Consider the following 26,731-nt stretch of genomic DNA (forward strand, 5'->3'; position numbering starts at 1 on the left):
CGTTCCTTATAAGGTAGTGATTAGCTTAGCAATTAATGCTTATAGGGCGAAATAATGATATATTATTAGCAGTATTTGCAGCACCTTTCCGTTTAAACTTAGGGGTTTAACGCTCCTTAAACCCTGCATCCTGGCTTTGGTTGCCCATATGATTCCTTAAAGTAGCATATAGCATAGCTTTATCCTTAGAAATGGCGCCATCCCTAGCAACTTAATAAAAGAACAGGGTTTTCTCTATAAACTTTTTCCAGCATAGCGGTAAGTAGTGCATTTTAGGTAAGACCTTTACGCTAAGTATAAAAGTTATATTCTTTAAATATTATAAGTTAAAAGCGCCATTAAATAATGCAATAATAATGAAAAGCAATATAAGGTAAAATATTAGCTTTTTGAAAAGTGTAAAAAAAAGATTGTCTTAAACTAAATTAATATACCTTATACCCTTATAATAAAGCATAAATATATAGTTTTAGCTTATTATTATATCCCTTGTAATAAATAAACTTAATGGATATAGTTAAGGTGGCTCGCCTTATAACGAGGTAATGAATAATTATTATAAGGATATCCTTATAGCAAAGGGCCTTTATTTGGTTTCGTTTAATGATCTTTCTTAAAAGTAGCAAGCAAAGCTTAATAAAATTTACGTTATTAACCTTGGCCCTAGCACCGTTATTATTTACCATGATAGCCTTTGCACCAAAAAATTCCTTAAGGAAATCATCTTTTAATGGCTTCTTCTCATTATCTACTAGCTTAGCGGGCCATACCTTAGTGTAGTAAATGATTATATAGCAGCTTAAGTTATTAAAGCGCTATAGCTTAAGGGGATAAATGCTAATGTTATAAGCAATATTAAAAAGAAGGATAACTTATAATGAATTAATGTTTAGGATGGGTTTATCATTGCTATTTAGCGCTTGTAAGTTAAAATAAGGGATTAAGATATGATTATAATACTGCTAGCACATTAATAAAACGTTGCCTTTAAAATATGCATGATATATTATTTCGCATCTTATAAAGCTTTTTAATGTTATTATGGTTAGGGTAACTGCTTGTAATGGTAGTGTGGAGCTGTTGGAATTGGTGGATATACTCCTTTAATGTATTTTATAATGTAATTTAATGCTGTTTGCAGACTTAAAGGAAGAAGTTTTGCATTGTTACATGGGTTAATTTCTGTATTATTAACTTTTAGTCTTTGATTTCCATCTTCTTGCAGTATTTAAATTAAAGAAAAGTTAGATGAGATTAGGAAAGATAATAAAGGTTTGTAAGGAGTGGCATAAACCGCTTTTATTTACCAAAGATTCCATTAATATTAATCTTAGTTTTTACTGCATACTTTGGCTTGATGAAATGAGCACCTTCTATCTTCCTGCGGTGTGCGGCATGCTGCTAAACTGAGAGGGGTGCTGGTTGCTTGCTTACTTGGGCCTGTCCCTCTTAAGTAGCGATGTACTTAAGAAATTTGGTGTTATGGTTGAAGAGTTTAATTGCTCTAGAGCGTGGGCGAGTGGCTATCGCCCTTGCTGGCACTTGGGCGGACAATTAACTAGGCAGGACAACAATTGACCGATAAGGAGCGACCGAATATCGTGTAGGTAAGTGGAGGAAGCTAGACAGAGGGCGGAAGTGCTTTCGGGGGAGATAATTCAAATGATCTGGGACAGACCTCAAACCGTTGAGAAGAGGGTTCGAGGACCCAGCGGTGAGTGGCGCATAAGGGCATTTTGTAGTGGGCTTGGGGACCTGAAAATGGCTTCGAAAAAGCTGGCATCCAGGATCCTGGCTTCTGGATGACTGAAGGTAGAAAGCGAGGTCACCCAAAAATAGGGTATGCGGACCTGGGGATGCTGCCGGAGCGGTTTAACTATAGCGTGTGGTGGGGTGGTGGAGTGCGCAGGGCTTGGCGGTATGCAGGTACACGGTACCTGGTGGAGACCTGTGCCCGCAGTGTTGAGGCCGCTTAAAATGGCGGGACGCGCCAGTTAAGTTCGGCGGCCAGAACACCGCCACCTTGGTTTTAGGTGTAATAATAATAATGGCTTTAAGAGTATCTTTTTTAATAATAATAGTTTTTTCTTTATTAATAGCTTTTAAGCAGGCTTTGCTAATAATAATAAAAAAGGCTTTGCTTTTAACTTAATGATAATTTAAGGCTTTTTTATAAAGGGATTGCTAAATATTATAAATATAATATTTTTTTTATAAGTGTTATATTTATTAGCTTAAAGAGATTATTATTAAAAATAATAAAATATTTAAGCTAAGATTATAATTAATGGCAAGGATTATAGTTTAAAAGCTTATAATTATTATATAAAATTAACTTTAAGGTATAAATAATAATAACCTTATTTATGTGCTTCTTTATGCACCTAACCCACTAAACAGCACTATAACGATCACGAGGGACGCTATAAACTATACGGTATAGGTGTGTAGGTTGCTTAATTGCTAATTACGCTTAAAGAGCAGTGCCTTTAATGTTTTAAGCTGCAACGCTGCTTATATAAGCAACTGCCTATCCGCTATTTACGAATTCATATTATCCCCTTCCCTAAATAAACTATCCTTAATCTTACTATATAAATTATATCCTTTAATAAGAAAAAGTAAAATATATACTTAATGTTTAATTTATACCCTTATTAAATAATCATTCCTTCTTATTATTATAATAAATAGCAAGGTAATATAATAATAACATACCCTTATTTATCTTAATAATTCGCTTTTTAATTTAATCATTTTTATGGAAATCTATTAAAAGAACGGTAGCCTTTAAAGGATAGCTTTTTTAGGAAAAGAATCTTAGGTTTAACTCTTTATTTAGCCGATTTCCTTTTTATCTTTTTTTTAATTAATTAAGTGCGGAAAGCATAAGTTGCTTAAAAATAAAGTATTTAGTTAAATTAATAAAATATTAATAAATAGCTAATAATAATTAATAAGCCGCTACTTCTTATCCTTAATTAAATTGCATTAATTAAATAATTTAATTATAGTTATATTAAAGCATTATTTTATTAATGTATTATAAGCTTTTAATAAAATAACTATTTATAATATATGCTAAGAAGAAATTTATAAGATTATATATATTCTTAAGTATAATGCCGCTAAAGCTATAAAAAATATAAGTATTATTAATATAATAAGCGGTAATAACTTAAGAACCATTATAATAAGGCTTATGCTTATAAGCATATTAATATACTTACAAAACCCAATTACTAAAAGTAAATACATATAATAATGCCTTATCCTTTTAAAGAAATGCTTAAATTTAATTATAAAAGGCTTTTAGCCCTATAATATAATTCCATATTAACAAAACCTTATATTCCTTAATTAATTATTTTATAAAGTCATTATCTTTTTACTTTATAAATTCTTATATATAGGTAATATAAGGTTTATATCTTAAAGGCGGTAATATATTAAGAAAAAGGAAATAAGGGCTATACTTATTTAACTTTAAGATTTAATTATATAGCATAATTACTTATTATATTAAAGCCAAAATATCTTAATTTAAATTAATTAATCATTTTTATAAAATTATATACTTTAAGTTTTTATTAATCTTTTTAACTTTATTATTGCCTTTTAGCTTAATTAATATAATTAAGTATAGCTTTAATTTATATTAATAATGTTAAGTTAAAGCAGCCTTATTAATAAAGTAATTAGCATTATTAAAAATCTATTTATTAAGTATATTAAAGATATTAATAATTTTATTTAATAATAAAAAAGTATTCTTAAATTATTAATTTAATATAATCTTTATTTTAATTTATTTAATAATATATTTAATAACTATTAAAATTAATATATTATTAATTAACATAAAGTTAATAGCCTATCTTATTAATAAAGCTAATAATATAATAAGGTTAAAGTTTAGCAATATTAAGTTAAATATTTTTATTAATTAATACTTTATATACTTAATAATAACTTATTAAATAGTAAAAATAATCTTAAGGTATTAATACTTTTTTAATGCCTCTTAAAAAATATTGCTAACTATTAAAGAACTATATATTAAATATAGCTTCTTTATAATTATAAGCAAATTATTATACTTTAAAATTAATAAAAAAAGTATTGCCTTTAAAGCAATGCTAGCATTATAAAGAGGATTATTAAGTTATTATTTATATATATAAATTTTACATAGCTATCCTTAAATAATTATAAAGTATTTTTTTATTTATTTTAAGTTAATAGTAAGGGGGAAATTAATTTCTTTTTAAAGGTATTTAAAAACTGCTTATAAATTTACTTAGTTAAGCTTATAAGGATGCTAAATTTACTTAAGTAAGTCCCTCCCCTTTTTTTGCTTAAAAATAAGTAAGATAAATTTAAAAATTATATCTTTAAGTAGCTTAAAAAGGTAATTAATAAAAATATTAATTTTATTAATATAATATATAATATAAATGCTATAATGCTTAATAGCATTAAGGAAATATATAATCTTTAATAATTAATTAGCTTTTATATTAAAGGTTTTAAGAAATTTATAATTTATAAAGATAATAATCTTTATACCTTAAATTTAATAAAATTAATATTAAAGTATTAATAATATATTAAAAAGTTTTTACTTTTAAGCAAAGTACTAGGTTTATATATTTATTAACTTCTTTAAGAAGTATAAGATTAAGTATAAAATAAACTTAATTTTATATAAATATAGCTAAGAAAAGGCAGCGCTTATAAAGCCTTAGCTAGTATTTATCTTTATTATAAAAAAAAGTTATTAATTAAAAATCTTAATAATTAAAATAATAATAATAGCATTATAAATATATTATTATTATCGCTATGCTATTTTTAATAAGGTAATTAGTTAATCTTTAAAATTATTAATATAATTAATTAAAGCATTAATTCTTTTAAAATACGCCTATATTAAGTTTTAAAAGTACTTAGCAATATTAATAAAGTTTTAAACTTTTATAATTATAATTAGCATAAGCTAATTATAAATAATTATAATCTTTATTAAATTTATTATAATGCCTTTTTTTAAAATAAAGAAGCTTAAAAATATACCCTTATAAATAAAAAGAAAGGTTTTTTAAGTATTAAGGATAAGATTATAATAATATAATTATTAAAAGATTATAAGTAAATATTTATACAATTATAATATAAAATTTGCTTATATAATAATATTATTTAAAAGGCTACATATAATATCTTAAAAATCTTAAAAAACTTCCTTAATAAAAGCTTAAAAAGTAGCTAAAGCATTATATAAGCTAAATGGCATTATTAATTATTTATATAAGCTAAAGGAGGTAATAAACGCTATCCTCTTAATATTTATATAATAAATGCTAATATATTAAAAGCTATTCTTTAAATTAATAAAAGCATAATATTTATAATTTATTATATATTAAATTTAATTTATTATATTAAATATAAAGTATGCATGCTTCTTAATATATTTATTAAGCTTTTAATAATTATAATAAAAATGCTAAATTATTTATTATAATTTAAGTATATTTTAGCTTAGGGGAATAAGTTTCTTTAAGATTAAATATAAGGCTAATACTTAAGGGCTCTTGCTTTTCTTAATTAATATTCCTTTATATACCTTAATAAAGTTATAAATAGCTTATTTTTATATTAAACTAAATTACTAAGAAAGCTAATAAAATAATAAGTTATTGCTAATATTAATGCAATGCTTAATTTTTGCTAAAAGATTTACTTAATGTTTTTTTAAATTAAATAATTTAAAAAACGTAATATAATATTCCTTAAGGTAGCGCTAAACTTAAGGATTATTTATAAAAGTATTTAAACATTATTTAAGAGTAAAAGGCTAAGTATTTATAACTAAAAAGGCTATTTCCTTTATTAAGTATATTAATTGCTCATAAATAAATGGGATTAATTTTAATTAATAAGAAAATATAAATAAGTAAATAATATTTTATAAAGTATAATAAATTATTTATTAATAAAAGATTATCTTCCTAAGCGTTAACTTTATTAAGAAGGTATTATTAAAAATAACTTTATAAGAAATAGCAAATTAACTTATAAGGCTAATCTTTATAATAAAATGGGCTATTATAAAAATATCTTTAATAATATAAAAACTCTTGCCTTTAATGCCTTTTATATAAGTAAGGCAAAAAGAATTATATAAAGCAAGCTATATTGCTAAAAATTTAAAATAATAATAAGCAATAAAATTATAATTAAAAAAATATTAAACTTATAATTATTAAAAAGGTTAACTTAAAAAACGTTATAAGAAATATTAACACCCTTATAAGTTAGTTTATTATAAGTAAATAGCAATTAATTATCAGCACCTACTCCCATAAAGTAAATATCTTAACTATTTTAATTCTTATAATTTAACTTACTAAAAATATTATTAAGCAGCTTATTAATATTATTATTATTATTAAATTAAGCAGCTAAATTATAATGCTCCTTATCCTTATTATTTAAATTTAAATTAATAATATAAATATAAATATTTTTATAGCTAAATAAAAGCTAAGAATAAGGCTTTTTATTATATTAAAAGGAAACTATATTATATAAGTAAAAAGCTAAGTTAATACGCTTATTATCTTTATATAAAGTATCCTTAAGTATAATAAGGCAGCCATTATTAAATATTAAAAAGGCCTTAAGCTAATTAAGCTTAAAACGGCAATCTTTTACTTAATAGCCTTACTTATTATAATTAAAGCATATATTATCTTTTTTATTAATTGCATTAATATAAGCAAGATTACCATCTTGCTATTTAATTATATAAACTATGCACTTATTAATTTAAAGATTAAAAATAATAGTTTATATAATTATAATATTAATAAGTTTAATTTAAACTATTTTAAACTTATTAATTATAATTAAGCTAACTTATAAATTATAAAAAAATTAAAGTTATTATATAGCTAAATAATTATTTATAAATTAATATAAATACTTTACTTTATTATCTTATTAATATATATCTTAGCTTATTAAATAACTTCCTTAATTATTATAAAGGTAATTATTACCTAAACCTTATTAAAAACTTTAGTAAAAATGCTAAGCTAATTAATAAAAATCTTATTTAGCAATATTAATTAAATTAAAAAAGCATTTTACTAAGTTTTTAATAGCTTATAATAAGTATTATAAACTCTTTAACTAAAATTAATATATAATTTATCTTTAAAAAAAAGTAAAATAAAAAATATTATTATTATTAAGTAAAGAGTATTATGCTTATTAAAGATTTAAATAATAGCTTTAATAAGGAATATTTAAGTTAGTTAATTATTTATAGCTGTTATGGGCTAGCCTTGGGTTGTCTGCCGTAAGGTATTTAAATAGGGTTTATATTTAAAGTGCAAAGGAAAAGGTTTACTCTCCGTTTATATCCACGCCAAAGCCTATTCTTATAAGGCCAAAGCCTATTAACTAATTATAATAAGCAAAGCTTAAATTATAATATATCCTTTTTTTCCAAATCCTTATAGCAAGCCTTAAAAAGCAGCTATATAATAAAAAATAAAGGATATTATAATTTAATTATAAATTAAATATTATTCTTTACTTAATTATTTAATTATACCTTAGCGCCTTTTAATTATATTAAAAGCTTAGCTTATTATTTATAATTAGCATACCTTAGCCCTTATAATTTAATATGCTAATTAAAGTAAATTAATAAAAAATAATTATTTAAGCATAAGCTAATAGTTAAATTAATAGTATTTTTATAATCTTTTAATATAAGCTTTTTGCATAAGCTTTCTTATTTAAAACTTTAAAATTATAAATTTATTATATAATTTATAATTAATTAATACTTAATTATAAGTAATTTACTTTATTAATAAGAATTTTTTAAATTTTAAGCATTTTTATAATATTAAATTAATTAGCATATAGTTAATTTACTTTAAGCCTAGGTTAGCGCTAAGCTAGCATTGCTTTTAAGCCCTACCTTATAAAAAAGATTTTACGCTTTCTTAAATAAACTCCTCCTTTTTATTAAGCTTAATTAATAAAAGCTATATCCTTATTTTTTTATAATAATTAAAATAATTATGCTTATAATAGCTAAGTTAGCTATATATAAAATACTTAACTTTGCTTATTAAGATTACCGCAATATTAATATTTATTGCTTTGTTATTTTAAAGTTAAGTATTATCCTTTCTTATTATAACATTAAAAACGCCCTTATATTATTGCAAAGCAAAGTAAAAAGCCTTAAATATATTTAGCTATTCCTTATAATTAAACTAAGCTTTTATTATAAAGATTAAGCTATTAGCTATTAATAATATTTTATACTTATTTAGCTAACTTTAAGTCTTTATTATATAAGCTAATTAATTAAATTAAATAAAAAATTTTATTATCTCCTTTTTATAATATTGCTATAACGTAATTAAGCTAAGCTTAGTATATTTTTGCTTAAAAGAGTTCTTAAGCATAAAGCAAACTTTCTTTAAGAAGCTTTTTAATTACCCCTTAAATATCTTTATAAAACTAATATAAAATAAGACTTAATTATAAAAAGTTCTTAGCTAATTAAATAAATAAAAAAATTAAGCCCCTTTAGCGCTAATTACCTCCTTATTTACTATAAACTTAGCCCTTATCTTTACTAACTAAGTTGCTAAGTATTCTTAAAATAAGAGTTTCTTTAAATAAGAAAGGGCTTAATAAGCTATTATTATTTTTTCTAAGTTTTATTATATTAAGTTTTATATAATTATATTATAAATTTATAATATAAAAGGACTTTAAATATATATTATAAGCTAGCCTTAAGTTGTTTGCCATAAGGTATTTAAATAGGGTTTATATTTAAAGTGTAAAGGAAAAGGTTTATTCCTTATTTATACTTATATTAAAGCCTATTCTTATAAGGCTAAAGCCCACTAACTAATTACAATGAGCAAAGCTTAAACCGTAACAATAGCTTATTAAATAATGCTAAAGAAATTACTAAAAAGTTTTATAATTACTTTAAATAATTATATTTTATAAAGTATTATTATTACTTATAATAAGATTTATATTTTCTTTAACTTATTAAAAACTATAATATTAATTATATTAAAATAAAGTTCCTTTAAAATAAAAACTTTTCCCTTTATAAAAGCTTTTAAGTAAAAGTACTTACTAAGCAAAATAATTATTAAGAAAACTTTTTTAAGTTAAAAGTTAATTAAAATATAAAGATAATTTACTTAAGTATTATTAATAAAGTAAAAATTAAGTTTATTATTATTATAATAATTTATAAGCTTAAAGGCAAGGGTAATATTATTATTATAAAAGTATAAATTTAAAGGCTTAATGCTTTTATTTTATCCTTAAGAATATAATTAGCCTTTAATAATAAAAATAAAAATGCTTTAAAGCTAAGTATAAAAAATATTATTATATTAATTTACTTTATTATTAATAATCTTTAATTATTTTTAAAAATTCTTTAATTATTTATTAAACTTATTATTAATAACTTTAAAGTTATTTATAAGGGTAATAAAAATAATTTATATATTATTTTACTTTATAATAACTTTCTTTATAAATTAATTAATATAATTATATATAAAAATAATTATAATGCTATAATTGCCTATATAAGCAGCTATAATATTAAAAGAAGGAGAAAAAGCTATATTAAAGTAAAGTAAAAATAATAATAATTAAAAAGAAAAAATTAATAAAAATAATGCTAAATTAATAAATCTTTTATTATTAATGCTTATTTAATAATTATTAATAAAAAGTATTATAACGCTTATTATTATAACTTTTAACTAGCTTTATAAATATTTATTTATAAGTAATAACTTTAATATAAATATTATTATTATATAAATTAATTAATAAAGTTACTTTTTAAAAGCAAATTACTAATAAGAAATAAGATTGGCAATAATAATTTAATAGGTTTTAATTACTTAAGAAGTTATTACTTTTAAAAAAGGCTATTAATTAATAATATAAAGATTTATAATTATAATTTTTATTAAATAAATGCTTTAATAAAGTTCTCTTAATAAAAATAATTATTTTTATGCTTCTTTATATACTTAACTTATTAAATAGCATTGCAATAATTATAAGGGATGCTATAAACTATATAAATATAAATATATAAGTTGCTTAGTTGCTAATTATGCTTAAAGGGCAATGCCTCTGGTGTGTTAAGCTGCAACGCTGCTTATATAAGCAGCTGCTTACCCGCTATTTACGAATCTATATTTAAAGGCTTTATAATATATAAATACTCTTATTAATTATAATTATATATAAATAAATAATGCTTAATATTAATTATACTTTTTTAAAGCTTTAATAAGGTATTAATAGCTTTTTTAAACCTTAATAATAAGTTAAAAAGCAAGAAATTATATTTAAGGGTAATTATTATATATAGCAATTAATATATAAGCTTTTAATAATAATAATAATAACCTTAATTAATATATAAATTAATAATATTAAGGGTATTAATTAATGACATAATAAGTATATATAATTTTTAGTATAAGGTATTACATATAAGTTATTAGCGCCAAAATGGAATGATTAATTGCATATAAGAGTACAGGTAATCAGAGCACATCGCCCAAGGCCCACACACCCAACACCCATGTACCTAACACCCACACATCTCAAACCTACACACCCAGCACCTACACAACCAAGACCTATGGGCAGAGTTGTGACAGTATCTGTGTATTTTGTATTCCAAAATACAAAATACATAAATACATGTATTTGTATCTATATTTAAATACTGTATCTATATTTATATTTATATTTATATAGGCCTTGTATTTTGTATTTATATTTATATTTATATTTGTATTTTTAAAATTTTAAATCTGTATTTTATATTTAAAATATAAAATATAGATATAAATATAAGTTATATAATATTTAATTTAAATCTTATGATTTTAAAATAAAAAGAAATTATATTTAAATTTTATTTAATTTAAGCATTTTAAATATATTTTTATTTAATTTTATTAAAAATATATAAATACTTTAAAAATAAAAAACTTAAGGTAGAAACTTATTAAATAAGAAGATAAGATTTAGATAAGAAAATAAGGTTTTTTTTTTAAAAAGTACTTATATATTATATTTAATATCTTTTTAGAAAAAAAAGATATAAAAATAAAAAAAATATACTGAAATAGCTAATTTTAAGCTTACTTTAAAAAGATTTTCAATAGATTTAATTAATTAATATTTATATATAATGTATTTTGTATTTATATTTTATATTTATGTATTTAAAATATATGTATTTATATTTTTATATTTGTATTTATATTTTGTATTTTTAAAATTTTATGTATTTGTATTTATATTTGTATTTTTAAAATTTTCTGTATCTGTATTTTGTATTCTGTATTTTTTGTATTTTCACAACTCTGCCTATAGGTATTGAAAACGAGTGTGACGGGGCTTGCTGCCGTAGGTATTTAATATATTAAGAATATAAAAGACAAAGAACTAAGGAAGGAAGCCAAAGGCATTGCTTTGGCTTTTAGCTATATACCCATAATATTAAGTTATATAATTAAATAAAGATTTATAAGCATACCTATTACATTACCCCTTAATTAAAAATCCTACCTTAATTAATGCTTTAAATCCCTTAAAAACCGCCTAGTTTTTTAAGAAAATTATATTTAATTAAAATCCCCTAAGTTTATTATCATTATTTATAAATATTATATTATTACTTTTAATTTTCGCCCTATTTATTTTAATTAACGCTTTAATATAAGTAGCCTTTATTAATATTTTAAATTATCCATAGGCTGCTAATTAAGGCATTACTTTCCTTTTATTTAAGTATATAAATTGCTTAATTTCTATATTATATAATTAAGGTTAACCCTTTATTTTCTGCTTTTTACTTAATTGTTATTAAAATTTACTTATTAAGCCATAATAACTATTAATAATTAAATTGCTATTGCCTTAAGTTCTTTGCAATATTAAGCAATATAGTTTAGCTTATTATATTTAAAGCCAAGGCTTTTAAACCCTTTTATATAAGTTTTTATATATATATTATTAATATTTATATTTATTAATTTAAAAGCTAAAGTTTATTAAAGTTTAAGTTTTATAAATAATATTTTAAAAAGCTATTATATAAGGTTATAAAACGCCTTATAATTATTAAGTTAATCTTTAATCTTTAATTATTTCTTTATAAATATATTAAGAACTATAATTAAAAAAATAATCTTAATATTTAAGGGCTAAGTATTAATTTTTATATTAAATAAAGTAAAATTAAAGGTTTATAAGAAGGCATTTATAATGCCTATTTATTATATATTAGCTAAGTATTATTATACTTTCTTTAGCTTATTTAAGTTTTTATAAGTAGCTTTTATAAAGTTAATTAAGAAAGCTATTAAAAAATTGCTAAATCTTATTATGCTAAATTTTTTTATATAGGTTATAAAAAACCTAAAAACCTTTATAGGGCCATTTCCTAATTATGCATATATATAATGTAATTAAGCATATTTTAATTTAATTATTATAGCATCCATTAATATTTTTATATAAATTTTAATTTATTAAGTATTAATGTTTTAAGTGCCTTAAAATAAAGGAATGTTTAATAATTAAGTATAAGGGTAATTTAGGGAATTAATTATTTTAAAATAAGAATTAAAAGAAATAAAGCAATATTCTTTTTAACTAGCTAAAGTAAAAAAAAGGGTTTTTCATAATATAATAGGGCTTGCTGCTATAGGTATTTAATATATTAAGAATATAAAAGATGAAGAACTAAGGAAGGAAGCTAAAGGCATTACTTTGGCTTTTGGCTATATACCCGCAATATCAGGTTACATAATCAGACAGAGATCCATGGGCATGCCCATTATAACGAGTACTACCAATACAGTGGAGCAGAGTTCTGCTAAAAGCCTCAGCAGTACGCTTAAGGGCACTCTAACGCGAGGAGGAATAAAAGAGGGCCATAGTGCTTAGGGGCAAAGCAAATAGTTATGGAATTTGCAAATTATAGCTTTAAAAATAACAGAGGGGAGTTGATTGTTCTAATCAAAATAAATCTAAAGCAACGAAAGGAAGCCGAAGCTATTATAATAGCCTTCGGAGAAAAGAATAGCCGAAATGCCTGCAATGCATTCCCTGCACCCGACAACAGTATGGTTGTTAACTGTGGGTATAGGGTGTGTGAATTCTCATGTTGTTTAGTGCTGGCGATGTACTGGTGCACCCTCTGTTCTTGCAGGTGTGGATTTCCCTAGCTTTTGTTTAAGCTAGATGGGAATCCAACGCGCCGACTTGAAGGTCCAGGGGCACCCCGGCATGCTCCAGCGCTGGAAGGCGAACGGCCCAACCAGCACTACCGATTGGCGCGTCCTCTCTCGTAGTGGTTGCATGTCAACTATGCTGAGAACCACGTCGAATTTGATTTGAGGGACGAAAAGCCGCTGTCCCCCCACACATGGCCGAGGGGCTGTGAAATTTGCGACAGGCTGCTAGGAGCCAGCTGCTGCCAATATGTCATCCATACCACAAAAGTCTCGGATTTTGAGCGATTTGGATCGTGGGCACGATTGCAGTCAATAGCATTGATAGACAGCCTGGCCAGATATTAGAGAGACGCTGTTCAAGATAGTGGCTGAAATCCGGTATGAATGTCAGTGCCAGCTGTCGATTCCGGCACTCTGGGCCGAAAGTATCTTGCATTAGCCCTTTCTTTTTTGCTTTTTTTTCAAGATGGGATCGACGTTTTGTGATTATTAATTCGAGATATGGCTATTTCAGATCCATCGATGTGAAGGGGGTGTGCCTCTAGCCACACATTATTTGACTCCGATCCCTTTTCCAGAGCCTCGTTGTGTTGCTAGCCCCATGACAATTTCGTGCTACCCCAAAGGTAGCAGCCATAAGCAATGCCAAGGTTCCGAAATCATGGGTACGTCAGAAAATAAGGCCCTCGCATGCATCGGTCGATCCGAATAGGTATAGCTCTTTAAGCTGATGACGCTTGCCGTATTCCTTCCCATTTCAACCCCTGGATAGCCAGATGGGGGAAGCCACTGAAGTGCACATCCTCAACATTGTTCCACCCAAAGTTTGTGACAATCTGTTAATGACAAATCTTCACGGCTTCTTCCACGCTTTTGATTGTCACACAAGGAGCTGAATGCAGCCTGTGGCACGAGATGTTATGGGCCCCAGTTCTTGAGCCGTAGCCTGCTCGGATTTCTGCACCCAGTGTCTGGCATAAAGCTTTCTTTCGCTCTTTCCCTTTCTCACCGTATTTCAGGTTCTCGAGGTTTTGACATCGGCCAACGTTTCCCAGAGTGCTATTAGGCTTGTTCGCAAACATGTCCTCTCCAAAGGCGATTCGAAGAATTATCGTCTGTGTGGATGGAACGTGGTATAACGCCGACGGCAAAGAAAGTTCGTTACCCCTCTCAGCCACTGAATGGTGCAAAAGTGATAACTAATCAGCCCTTAAAATAAGGCAACGGGCATGGGAATACCAGCAATGTGTTCAGGATCTTTGCATCTGTGAAGCAGGGGAAGTTCACCCAAGATGGCATCAAATATGAACAGGCGAGTGATTACAGATGTCCAGAGTTTTAGGTTATTGACTAAGACAAAACCTAATATGGTGCAGATTGTGCAATATTTTCATGGAATAGGAGTCAAGAAATGGTACCCTGAGAAACTCATCGATGGTGTTTCAGGACTTGGATGCGAAGAACTCATAAAAGAGGTCTATCATGTCCGTTAATTTCGCGTCTCATATCGATCGCATCATTTCCCAAGAAATAGCCTAACATTTCTTAGTACTGCTGCACAAACATCAGAAGTCCAGCTGACGAGCTGTGGTTTTTCGGTTTCAGCCGAGGTGCTTGTAGGTTACTCCAATCCTTTTGCGACCCGGAACAAGACGTTGAGACCTTTTAACCTCTTCGCAGACGTTGTGAGGGCGGTCGCTTCCATGTTCCGCTATATGGCTGCTGCCGTGGTTGATAAGGACGCGAAGGACTTCGACTCTACTTACAAGGAGGCCCTGAGCCACATGAGCTTTATCTCCAAAGACAAAGTCTATCGCAATGGGGGCGAGGTAAGGGGATTTCATCGCCACCGAATATTTTTGAGGGTATTCGCTGACTTAGAGAATCATTAGATGTACCGCTTTCTGTGAGTAATGGATTCTCCATAGCCTCGCGATGGGACTAACAAAATTGCTCTCCAGGTCCGAGAAAACGCAAGAAGCCCCCGCCATCGAGTTTTTAGGGCTGTTCGATACGGTGAAATACGCGAAAGAGCCCGTCAAATTCGACATTTCCTTCGAACCAAAGTGCTTTAAGCGTGTCAGACATGCCCTCTCCCTCAACGAAGACCGGCCTCAATTCGTACCAGAGATTTATCGAACATCCCCAAATGAGAGGCTTCCCGACAACTCGCTCGTTCAGGCCTGGTTTCTCGGCAGTCATGCAGATATAGGAGGAGGCCATGAACATGATGGCCTATCTCTCTACCCGCTGCAGTGGATGCTACTGGAGAGCCGCAAGCACGGTCTCATTCTCGAGCACAAACCGCAGAAGCGATTCGAGAAATTGATAGATGATCCTTTGAAACTTGTTCTCCCACAAACGATTCCTTCTGCCGCAGAAGGAGACGAGACTGCACAAGAGGCCAACGAGATACAGCCTTGGAGATACCGATATTCGAACGGAATTGAAGTCGATATGTATGATCTCAGACTTTCACACAATCACGGAAACCTGCAAAAATGGTCACGGAGAAGACTCAAGAAGCGATCAGTCGCCACTAGAGCCTCGCATGGAGTAGTTGTGAACCGAGGCGCTAGAACAACCTTGTTCCGGACACAAATCAGGGAGATATTCTCCAACGGGCTTGTGAATCAGTACAATTACACTGATACCAGTGAGTGGTAATCAAAGTCCCGAGCTCTTTACATGGAAGCTGACGCAAGAGCTTCATTGTCTATTAGGCCCATACGGAACTATCATCCATCCTTCTACATACTTCCTTCTCGAGACCTATCCTCGACTGGGCAATCCTAGCTTACGAGACTCTGTGAAGCCGTTCTTCTGGGAGCTGGAGTCATTCAGACAAAATCTTCAGTGTGTCGGCTCCAAGATGGACCCTTGGCTGGCAGAGAGACATTTCAACACCAATTTTCCTAATTTTAGGATCTTGATTTGCGGAAACGCTGGTGTGGGGAAATCGACCCTTCTCAACAGAGTGTTCGGAAGCCAGTTGTCACAGGAAAATCATCATCAGCACGGGAAGCATGACATCGATCAGCCTTTCGAAACGGACAAACATCCTGGCCTCATACTTCACGACTCAGAGGGTTTCCAAGCTGGAGATACTAAGGAGGTGGTGGCCTTTGAGAAATTCCTTAAGAAGCGGTTGATGGCACCGGATGTGGAGGACCAACTCCATGCAATATGGTAAGTCCTATGGTAGCAGTCCTTTGGGCGATAAGCACATCTTGCTCATCTTGTCGCTCAGGATCTGCGTCGAGTCTTACACCGAGCGGCCAATTCACACGGCGGAAGAGACGATACTATCCTATATCGAGGATCTTGCACCGGATATGCCAGTAATAATAGTGGGAACGAAGACCGACAAGTTCCTCAAGTTCGAGAATATAGCGGACGATCCAAAGACGCAGCAGGATACCCTGAACAACCAGGTCGAAGCCTTCCGCCGACTCTACGAGCAGAAGGTCAAGAAGGTCCAACTGAAATTCGTTTTTGTATCCCAAGGCAAGTAACTTACCAGCTCTTTGTCACCCGGCATGTTTTCCTGATTCTAACACGACCGGATATTGTCGTCGCGCAGATGATAAAGACTCTATCAGAACACTTCTCCACATGACCATGGGCTCGGTTATCGACGACCGAGTGTACGGAGCCCTAGTCAGCGCCCAAGTGGCCGACCTCGACCTGAAGATTGACCTCTCGATAGACCAGACCGTCCGCCTCCTCCGCACTGAGATGAAGTCGCTGATCTTCCCGAACGTGATTGGTCCGCCCACCCTGTCCAAGGTAATCTGCGAGACAATTCTACGGTGCTACGGGCTCACCAAGGCGGAGGCCAACCAGGTCGACGCCATCATGGAAGAGATTGTGTGGCCGAACATGGTCAAGTACATGGCGCAGCACATAACGCAGAACCTGGCAGTGTGGACTCTCGCCACGGGCTTAGGCGCTGCCACGGGACTCGGGTTCGGGCTCGTCGCCGTGCTCCCCTTCCTGGAGGCGCCGGCGGTAGGGAGAGTCATAGTCAAGGGCGCCTGCGACCTCATCATCGTGCTGGACCAGGCATTTCGCTGGGGCGGCAAGGAGCTATCGCCGGACCTGGTGCGTCGAGCGGCCGCCGAGTACAGGCGCGAAAGTGTGGTCGGGATGAGCGTCTCGACGCGGAGCAGGGTGCACCACGACATCAACTCCATGTTCCCCATCATGTCGAAGCTCGTCACCCGCGTCTACCGGCCTGGATACATCACAAAGATCACCGAGGGGATGAAGAAAATCGTCGAGTCGAACAGGATGCGGCTGGATACAGGCAAGGACTTGGACTTGGAGTCGCTCAGCGACGCATTGTCGTCGACGACACTGGCCGAGCTTTCCGGGGACGAGGAGGAACTGAAGCAGCTGGAGTCAAAAGGCTCCACTGAAACCTTGAATAATAGTATGGATTAGTCGTGGTTAGAAATGCTTACCGATCGGAGGTCGCTGGTTTGTAAAAAGAGAATGGAAGGGGCTGAGTCTGTTATGTTCAAATGTAGTCCTATGCAACAATATGATCTCATGATAATGCGGAGATTCGCAGCTGAAAAATAGATAGTATTCCGGTATATTGTCACCTCTAAACCACGTAAGAGCTCGCACGCCTAACACCCACATCCACACCCAAAAACTATACACCCAAATTACACGCCTAATTCGACTTAGGTGTGTGGGTGTTGGGTATGGGTGGCTAAGTTACTAGGCCTGGGTTATGCGCTCTAATTGCCTATAGCTAGTTATGGCATGAGTTGATATACTGGTGTACCCTCCGTTTTTGCAGGTGCGAATCTCCGATTTCTCTTAAAAGCAGGTTTGAAAAGTAGCGTGGTGATAGGTGCACAATTACCAGGGCTAAAGCCTTTAACGATCACTATTTGCACAAGACAATGCATTCACACGGTGGGACACCAACAGGTGCTTACCAGCGGTCGTCGTTTTAGTATACAACTAAACTTAGTAATAAAACCTAGATGGCTAGCAAACTAGCTATAGTTGGGCACACTGTAGTAATACAGCCCTAATCTCAGGTTTCGGAGTAAGGTGAAAAACCGGAAGCCGGCTAAAAGAATTGGAAAGCCCCTTCACTAAAGCGCGAAATAAAAATAACTGACACCCCGTCAGTAATAGAACCTAGCTTGGGACCACTCGCCTGCAGAATCAGACTATTATCCCGCGGACGAGAACCATGATAACTAGTATTTGTTGGAATAGGCATGCAAGCACTGCCGGAAACGCCCGACCCATCTCAAAAACCCATCTCCGCAAGCTTCTTTCCAGCCGCACCGACGCTCCTAACCACATTATGCTGCCAATTCTTCGGATCCCACAAATCTAGCGCAATTTGATCAATCTGGTCCTTATAATAGTCTCGGTCCACGTCCCTAGACGCGTCGTCGACCGCATCCTTTGGAAGCTGGATACCCTGGGCCCACCTGAAGAGGTTATCCTTGTCCCAGACCTCCTTGATGCGCCGCAGCTCCTGGCGGTTCTCCCTGAAGTAGGCTTTTTCGTAGCCCCCCTGGACCAGGTCCCTGTCGGGGAAGTTGAAGAACGCGGCGGCCCTCCTTAGCGAGAACGGGCGGAGCTTCTTCTTTAGCTTGCTTATGAACCCTCTTATGTTGCCTTCCATCCACTTGTTCTTCCAGAGGACCTCGACGTAGGTGTGGTAGAGCGCCTTGCGCCAGTAGAAGGCCGTGTTTGTGGGCTTTGGCTTCGATGCCTGGCCTTCGGTGTGGATCCAAACAATGTCGAGGTTGACGGCTTCCCCTAGGTACAAGTCCCGGAATGTCTTCATCTCCTCGTGGAGGAGTTTGGTGATCTTGTCGACGTCCTTGTCGATTTGCTCCCTGCTGAAGGCGAAGGCGGTAAATACTCTGTAAGTCTTGTTCTCCGCAAAGAATTTCTTGCTCTCGTCGAACCACTGCTCCTCGAGTGTCTCGTAGAGGAACCGCGTGGAGGGCTCTGGCAGAGCTCTTTTCTTGAGCTGCTTCTTGACATCTAGGTTCTTGATGTATTTGTCGATGATCTTGTCGTAGTCTTCCTTGCTTCCGTCAAAGTACACGGTGAATCGAACCCCATCGCCCGTCTTCTCTCGCAAGTCGCAAAGCCACGTACTGTCGATAGTGATCTCAGTGGGCCAGTCGACCTTGTAGAACTCGTTCATGGTGGGTAGCAACTGGTCCATCTTGTCTTGTCCTGGAAACCAGAGGAACCTTCCGCCGACCACCCAGCCGTTCCTGCTGTTCAAATGCTGGATCTTGAGCTTCATCTGGGTGACAACACCAAAGTTCGCTTGGCCTGCACCCTGAAGTGCCCAGAAGAGTCTGCCCTTGTCAGACTTTTTATCGTCGCTCTTCTTGACCACTACAACCTCTCCTTTAGCGGTTACAAGAGTCGCCTCCAGAAGAGTATCGCTTCCCATCCCGAACGTCCGAGTGAAGGGGCCTAGACCAGAGCCCAGGATGAAACCACCGACACCCACGTAAGGGCAACGACCGCCGTTGATGATGAACCCGTTGTGGTCCCCGTTGATAAGGGTTCTGTACACCTCGCCCCACTGGCAGCCTGCACCAATGGTGACAGTGTCGGCTGGGACGTCAAGCTTGACTTTGTTCATCTTTCTGAGGTCCATCAAGACGTTGTTCTTCTCGAGGGCGGTTGAGAATCCCGCATAGGAGTGACCGCCGCATCTTATCGTGAGCCGAAGCTTTTGGTCCCTGACCTGCTTGACGATGGATTGCACATGGGCGGCATTCTCTGGCTGGACAACGCAAGGCGGCCTCGTGAAGCGAAAAAGCAGGTTTGACGTGACTACAAGCTTCTCATATTCTCGGTAATTGTCGTCATCCAACTGGAAGATGGGAATCTTCTCTGATGTAAAAACCTTGATTGCGGCATCCATTGGGGCTGCTGTATTGCTGAGGAGTTGGAGTTTTGACGGCAGAGAACTGTGTCAGTGAGAAATGCGCTCCGATGGAGACAAACGCAGGGAACCTCGTTGTGGTCGGTAGATGAACACTGGACTTCGCTGTCTCTCAGCTGATGCAGGGTTTGGATCATTACTTGGAATCGTGGATCATGCTGGACGGACCAAGACAATATCGAATGCAAACGGGCGATCTTATTCGACATTTCAAACCGTATCCGGCTAGTCGCCGTTGATCTATGATAACGGTTTCTTTTTTTCTTCTTGGACCTCAGAACGAGCCAAGCTAGAGGAGGTGTTTCACAACAGGTCAGCAATAACTTCTGTTGTCTGCCGGGAACAGGGACTTCTGGTTGGTCGCCAGGCTCATCGCTTGTCACAGTGCCAGCTGGAAGCCTTCTTCTGAACTAGTTTCTCAAGGTGCATCCCTTGGAAGTGACAACTTGCATGCGCGTCGTTCGTGAACACAGCCTGCTGAAAGCTGCCGTGTTGGATTAATTGAGCGTTGGCCTGAGACTGTAGAGGCCTGAAACGCAGGCCAGGTCGTCATGGCACCGCAAGATTTGACAAATACGAGTTTGTCTCACCGCGACATGCACTGCGTTGATGGACAAAAGCATTGTCTTTGCATACTCACCGCGCTTTCCCCCAACATCACGGACCCCGCGGGGGGTGTGCTGTCTGCTGAGTTGATCATTAAGACCCGTTGTAGGATCACCAACATTTCCAAGTGGGGAATCTCAAGCTATTGCTACGACATTGCAGCAGAATCACTTCAGCATCTGGCCATCTGAGTACAGGACCACTGTCGTTATGGACAAGTTCACATACTACGTTGACTATGTCCTCAGCATCACGGGCTACGTGATAGCTTGGGTCAACAAGACCGCCAAGGGCATCGTCCGGAAACTATTCGGGTTGAACCCAGAGTTTGTCGAGGAGACCGACCAGGTGAGCCGCGAATGACTTCCTCCACTGATTGAAATCATGCAAATAACCATGTCACAGGAGGTCAACAACAATGAACAGCCGAAAACCAAAGCCGAGTTTGTCTCGAACGTCAGGAAAGCATTCCAAGGCACTCCCGCGGAGAGATTCTTCAAGAACAATCCCAAGTTCATCGAGGAGCTGGCAGAGAAAGCCGCATCGCTAGCCGATGATCCGAACACGCCCATCTGTAACAAAGAACTCTTGCCCAAGACTGCCCAGGTTACAATGCATCAGCAGGTACTCTACTGCGGTGAGTGTGACGATGATAGTGAAACAACGAGGAATGTTATAGAACGTGTTGCTGACGCCAGTTATGCAGACGACAGCACGTCCATGAAGCGCGAAGGCCGCTGGGACTCCCAGAACCAGCTCATCAACCGAATCGCCCGGGTCACCACCCGCATCCTCCCCGAAGGCGAAGGTGTCTACATGCGTTACATCAACCAGGAGATCCCCAGTTCGGACAGCCTCAAATTCGAGGACCTGCTCGATGTCGTCAGGCCGCTGACGTGGGGCGGCGACACCCCGATCGGCACCAACCTGAAGAGCAAGATCCTCGAGCCCCTGGTCTACAGCAAGCTGCCGGATGATCTCAAGAGGCCCCTCCTCGTCTCGGTCATCACTGATGGGATGCCCGAACCGGAACCCCGGTCGACCCTCGTTGATGCCATCGCTGAGTGCGGCGATAAGCTCGAGGCTGCTGGTCTTCCCCGTGAGAGTAAGTTTCAACGCCACATCTTCACCTTTATGGCAGGGCTTGTGTCAGTTTCCCTTGCTAATTTGCGTGTTCACTCTCAGGTGTCAAGTTCATGATTGGGCAAGTCGGCTCGGCCAACGCGGCAACCAAGTTCTTACAAGACATTGGTAAGGAATCGAGGATCGCAAATGTGGTATTTGTTGCTTCAGGTAAGCTGGCGGTGACCACTCACACGTAGCCCATTGCGGAGCTAAGGTCACTGCTAAAAATATCACAGAAAAGTTGGACGTCGCCTCTTCAAAGCTGGAAAGTGATTGGAAAATGGACGAACGGGTAAGCATGCCACGAAACTACCCATGTGCCCATGACAAATGAATTTGCTAACGAGTCTGACTGTAGCTTATCGAAACCTTATATGCACCCATCATGAAGAGTGAGGGTAAAAAGAAGCAGTAAGAAATGAACTACCTAGGTAGCTGTGATGGCGCGATGAGGATGGAGAATATGATTGCTGGTGGGTGCTCGACTCTCATGACAATACCGCAACTCTACCCCTTGATCAGAATTGTGAGGGTATTTCGAATAATTCACAATGGATTAAAAGATCGAGAAGATCGGAAAATGCATTTTATCGAGTCGCTCAAGGGGGCTTGAATCGGTGACTGTGTTGTGTGCTTTACCCAGGGGCTGGTATGAGCCCTCGACAGACTACTGTTACACTCTTTTATGTGGTAGTGTCTGTTATTAACATGCACGGAGTAATGTAGAATTAATTCATGTTTGATGAAGATTTATGCTACGCAATTTACAGTGAAGAAATTACAGGTAGGTTCTAATTATTCTCCCTTCTCCAGTTGACTTCAAGGGTCGTTGGTAAATAAACCGGCCGTGCCAGTCGAGTCAGACTCCAAGCATTTGTGAAGCTCAGTCATCCTTCCACAGTGACTCGCCGTAGTGATCAAATGCCCCATCAACTCAGACTTCTTTATAAACCGCAGCCCTTCGCTAGAATCCTTCTCAGGCCGGAAGCTCATGCGGCCCCTGGGTCACAGTCCCAGCATCAAGCTCAGCAACGCCCGGCCGCAGTCCACGTTTCAAGGACCTGAGGGAGAAGGCCCTCCACCCAGCCTTCCGTGGCCTGCTTCCCTCCAGCTCCGGTTTCGCCCCGTCGTGCAGCCTCTCGAGCCTCCTCGTGTACGCGGCGTCCTCAAGCTCAGCTTTGCCATTATGGGAGCCTGGAGCCCCGGCTGCCGCCTGCTGGCTTTTCTTTTGCTCGATGATCCCATCATCGCTCCGCCGCCTCGCTCGCCGGAGGCGGAATCCGAATGCGAAAAGCAGAAATGTGACGAGTAGAATTAGTGAGGCGACGGAGCCCACCGCCATGCCAACGATAGACCCGGTGGACATCTGAGCTGCTTTAGGCGGGTTTCCTGCTGAAGTAGACTGGGTTGATAGGGAGGTAGATGAGCTCGTGCTGAAACTGGAGGGCTCGGCCGAGGTGGGTACGGGGGTTGTGACGGAGGACAGGCGGGTACTGGCCATGATTGCTGTCGGTGCCGTCGACAGGGTGGTGACTGAAGCCCCATCCGTTGCCGTCGGTGTCTGCTGAACTACCTGCGTGATGGTCGCACGCTCGAGTGTTGTGAGCAGACTGGAGCCGTCCCACCCATCTGGGGTTTGAGTCTCATATACGGTCACGACCATTATGAACTGCCCGAGGCGACTGGGTGACTGTGCGATTTGTCCACGGAGGTGGTGTCGTACGAGACGAAGGGCAGAAGAAGAGCATGCAGCAGTCTGGTTAGAGCGGCGTAGTAGGATTTTGCGGCCCCCATCTAATTTCGGCTGTCTATAATGTGGTAAATGCGAGCTGGCCATTGGGGGCCTGGTTGGTGAGCGAGCTAGAATGGTTACACAGCAAGCAGGCTTAGACTGCATTTTTCATTTCAACCCAGCGGGAATGGGGGCTACTACGTGTGGTTGACGTTCTAGCCAAGCACTCCGTTGAACTGAAAGAGATAGTACAATCCGTCTGTTCGTGGTCTGCTTTCACAAGAGCCATATCGGGCTTTTCGATACGTCTGTAGAATACGACATGTGGCATTGGTGCGCGAGCATAGTACGAGTGATATGTCTATTTAACTCAGTAACCCCCTGCGTATGTGCTCACAAGTTCTCATTCAATAGCTTATGATACAGTGCACATATATAAGCTGATGAAAGAGCCTCAGTTATTCATCTTCCTCTTTCTGTCTCAGCATTCTTTTCACGTCCCCGTGAATGACCACGGAGATAACCAAAATGGACAACAAAGCATCTCGAGGTGTACTGAAAGATTAACTCAACGCATCCGCCAATCTGAGAGCAGTTGAAAATAGGCGTCGGATTTGAAGCCTAGAAAAAATTCGGATCTGATATCCCGTTACTTTTTCTTCCAACTGTCAATTACACTTGGATGGTAATATTCCTCCCTAGGGTCCCATCCACAGTATGTGTGGTAGTCAATCCGGGCCTCAGCCCTCGAGTTCAGCCGGGCGGCGTCCCACATGACGAAGCCCCAACGACGCAATTCCTCTGATATGTAGTTGCCGGTGAGATTGCTGTACTCGCCCTGCCACAGCAAAACCCAGCCAAGCGACGGCGAGTCCAGGTTTTCACCGTCAAAAGGCGTTTTCTGCCTCCAGTCTTGGGCCGAATCACGGTGAGAATACCAACGCTCACGTCTCTCGTCCTGTATGTCCTCCCGGAGGGCGTCGTCTATCCAGTCGTTTCCATAAGCGCCACTGTGGTCGCCCATACCTAACAGGACCGCGGCACGCATCATGATCACCAGCTTCTCGTGATCTTTCGTCTTCAGGGTATCGGATAGGAGCTGGAGGCCGGAGCGGAGTACCGCGTTTAGGGACTCCTTGTTGATAGCTGATCAATTCCTTAATTAGTGGTCTGCATTTGTTGTGAGTACACTGCAAACAGGGATATGCTTACATCCGTCCTCGGCTTCGGCATCCCAAACAAGCACCAAGTCCTCGTTGATATCAGTTATATCCACGTGTCTATATTTTGGGTTTTCTGGGTTTAAATCCCAAGCTACCTGCATGAAAACCTTGCCATGCATTTCCTCGGCGAATCTGTGAAAACACACAATCTCCTCGATCTCCCATGCCGGGAATATTGAGAGAACACGGAGACGGTCGACGTTATTCTTGATTCTTCCCCGAGAGGTACGACCTTCTCCCAAAGACCCACATACGTTGCAAAAGATTTGTAATCGATACATGGCACGCTGGATGCGGCACCTCTCCGTGTTGCTGAGGGGCTGCTTTCGCGTTTGCTCGCTTGTCGATGGGACAGGTAGCGAGGCTAACGCCCAGCTGGCGTAGCGGTCGGTGAGAGGTTCTATAATGGAGGTATGGAAGTGGTGAAGGTGGATAACGTCTTCTGGGGATAATGCGGCCATCCAGTCTTTTGCCGTCGTTGTGTTCTTCGATTCGTACTCTTCAACGAAAGCCCAGAGCATAGACTCTTCGCGGACCCGTTGAAAAAGTTCTTTGCCGGAGTGATATGCTCCCAGGGCGTCGACAAGCATTCCGTTTAGAACCTGTGCCAGAACCGATCGTAAGATTGGCGCGCGGTTCTCCACGTAGACGCGATGAAACTGGGGCGAGGCGTGGACGAGCGCGCTTAGCGATGAGAGGGCCGGTGCTTGAGACATGATGAGTTGCTGAAGCTCAACAGGCAGTTGCTCCAGGGAGGGCTGAGGTGCTGTTGGGAAGTCAAGACCGGGTGCAAGATCCTTAGCAGGTTCCCTTGATTTGCCACTACCGCCCCCGGTGCTTAGCGCCCGCAGGGAGGAAGTGAGTTTGTCCATGTCGATATTCTTGTCGATATTGAAAGCAATGGAAATGTGGCAGTCAAATCGAATGAGAGCCTCAAGGTTGGGGAACGAAGTCAGACAATGCGGAGGTTAGAGCTTACGGGCGGATTGAATAGGGCAGGGCCTTGGTTGGAGATAAATGAGAAAGCGGGCACTACTAGGTGACTCCATCCCTATAGCAGTGAGTCACGTTGCCGAGCATTCAGTGTGCGAGTGGCACAGCAAACGTCACGCCTTACCTAGGTACCGTTTACATGCTTTCCCGTAAGCAAGCATAACGAATGACTGCATGAATCCAGGCAGCTGCCAGCCAGCATAGTTCCAGACTTCTCTTTGCGGCAACCAGAGCCCTTTCAAAAATTTGCATCTCTTCCAATGCTGCCATTAGAGACCCGCTTTGAAGCCAAATACCGGCTCGCCAACAGTATCGCTGTAACTCGAGACGCGGTCTGCTTGCGATACTAAATAAAAGGCTGCTACGTTAAATGTACATTTCAAATACGTATCGGCAGTCTTGAGCTCCCCACAGCATTTTCTTTATCGCGACCTACCTCGTAGTGACTCTCGACAAAGGCACTCTCGAACGTGACATTAAAAGATTCGTTAAGGCTACGGTTGATAAGGTGGAGATTCCGGCCCAACCGAATAGAAACCCGGCCTTCGGTGGTTGATAACCATCAAGTTTTCTGGGCGATCTTTCATTGTGATGATGATCTCGACGCATGTATCCGAGTTTACCCGACTATATAGACGCCCGCCACTGTGCTATGTGCTCTTGTGGCGTCCAGACCGGCAAACATGCTGTCGATGCAATATTCCATGTCAGGGTCTCGAATATTTGAGGACTCTATAGTGTTCAAGGC

The 26,731-nt window shown here is 36.4% G+C and overlaps 7 protein-coding genes across 7 annotated transcripts; 4 read left to right on the forward strand and 3 right to left on the reverse strand.

The window, feature by feature from the left end:
- Positions 1-14,641: 14,641 nt before the first annotated feature.
- INS49_010578 (uncharacterized protein) lies at positions 14,642-14,965 on the forward strand (the record flags this gene model as incomplete). Its single annotated transcript, XM_043171303.1, has 2 exons — positions 14,642-14,833; positions 14,899-14,965. Coding segments are annotated over 2 exons (259 nt in total), but the record flags the coding sequence as incomplete, so codon positions are not given.
- Positions 14,966-15,064: 99 nt separating this feature from the next.
- INS49_010579 (uncharacterized protein) lies at positions 15,065-16,864 on the forward strand (the record flags this gene model as incomplete). Its single annotated transcript, XM_043171304.1, has 5 exons — positions 15,065-15,178; positions 15,318-15,808; positions 16,275-16,326; positions 16,390-16,538; positions 16,600-16,864. 5 exons carry the CDS (start codon positions 15,065-15,067, stop codon positions 16,862-16,864), a joined length of 1,071 nt encoding a protein of 356 aa, XP_043025869.1.
- Positions 16,865-16,970: 106 nt separating this feature from the next.
- On the forward strand, positions 16,971-17,795 carry INS49_010580 (uncharacterized protein; the record flags this gene model as incomplete). The annotated part of the gene is made up of 1 exon (XM_043171305.1): positions 16,971-17,795. The coding sequence occupies one exon, from the start codon at positions 16,971-16,973 to the stop codon at positions 17,793-17,795; it is 825 nt and encodes a 274-aa protein (XP_043025870.1).
- An 832-nt stretch (positions 17,796-18,627) lies between these two features.
- Positions 18,628-20,283, reverse strand: INS49_010581 (uncharacterized protein; the record flags this gene model as incomplete). Its single annotated transcript, XM_043171306.1, has 1 exon — positions 18,628-20,283. The coding sequence occupies one exon, from the start codon at positions 20,281-20,283 to the stop codon at positions 18,628-18,630; it is 1,656 nt and encodes a 551-aa protein (XP_043025871.1).
- An 837-nt stretch (positions 20,284-21,120) lies between these two features.
- Positions 21,121-22,450, forward strand: INS49_010582 (uncharacterized protein; the record flags this gene model as incomplete). Its single annotated transcript, XM_043171307.1, has 6 exons — positions 21,121-21,258; positions 21,316-21,547; positions 21,617-22,015; positions 22,096-22,203; positions 22,272-22,327; positions 22,394-22,450. 6 exons carry the CDS (start codon positions 21,121-21,123, stop codon positions 22,448-22,450), a joined length of 990 nt encoding a protein of 329 aa, XP_043025872.1.
- A 561-nt stretch (positions 22,451-23,011) lies between these two features.
- INS49_010583 (uncharacterized protein) lies at positions 23,012-23,698 on the reverse strand (the record flags this gene model as incomplete). Its single annotated transcript, XM_043171308.1, has 1 exon — positions 23,012-23,698. One exon carries the CDS (start codon positions 23,696-23,698, stop codon positions 23,012-23,014), a length of 687 nt encoding a protein of 228 aa, XP_043025873.1.
- A 718-nt stretch (positions 23,699-24,416) lies between these two features.
- On the reverse strand, positions 24,417-25,862 carry INS49_010584 (uncharacterized protein; the record flags this gene model as incomplete). Its single annotated transcript, XM_043171309.1, has 2 exons — positions 24,417-24,913; positions 24,980-25,862. 2 exons carry the CDS (start codon positions 25,860-25,862, stop codon positions 24,417-24,419), a joined length of 1,380 nt encoding a protein of 459 aa, XP_043025874.1.
- Positions 25,863-26,731: the final 869 nt, after the last annotated feature.

This window comes from Diaporthe citri, assembly GCF_014595645.1.
Source record: "Diaporthe citri strain NFHF-8-4 chromosome Unknown scaffold_4, whole genome shotgun sequence".
NCBI lineage: Eukaryota > Fungi > Ascomycota > Sordariomycetes > Diaporthales > Diaporthaceae > Diaporthe > Diaporthe citri.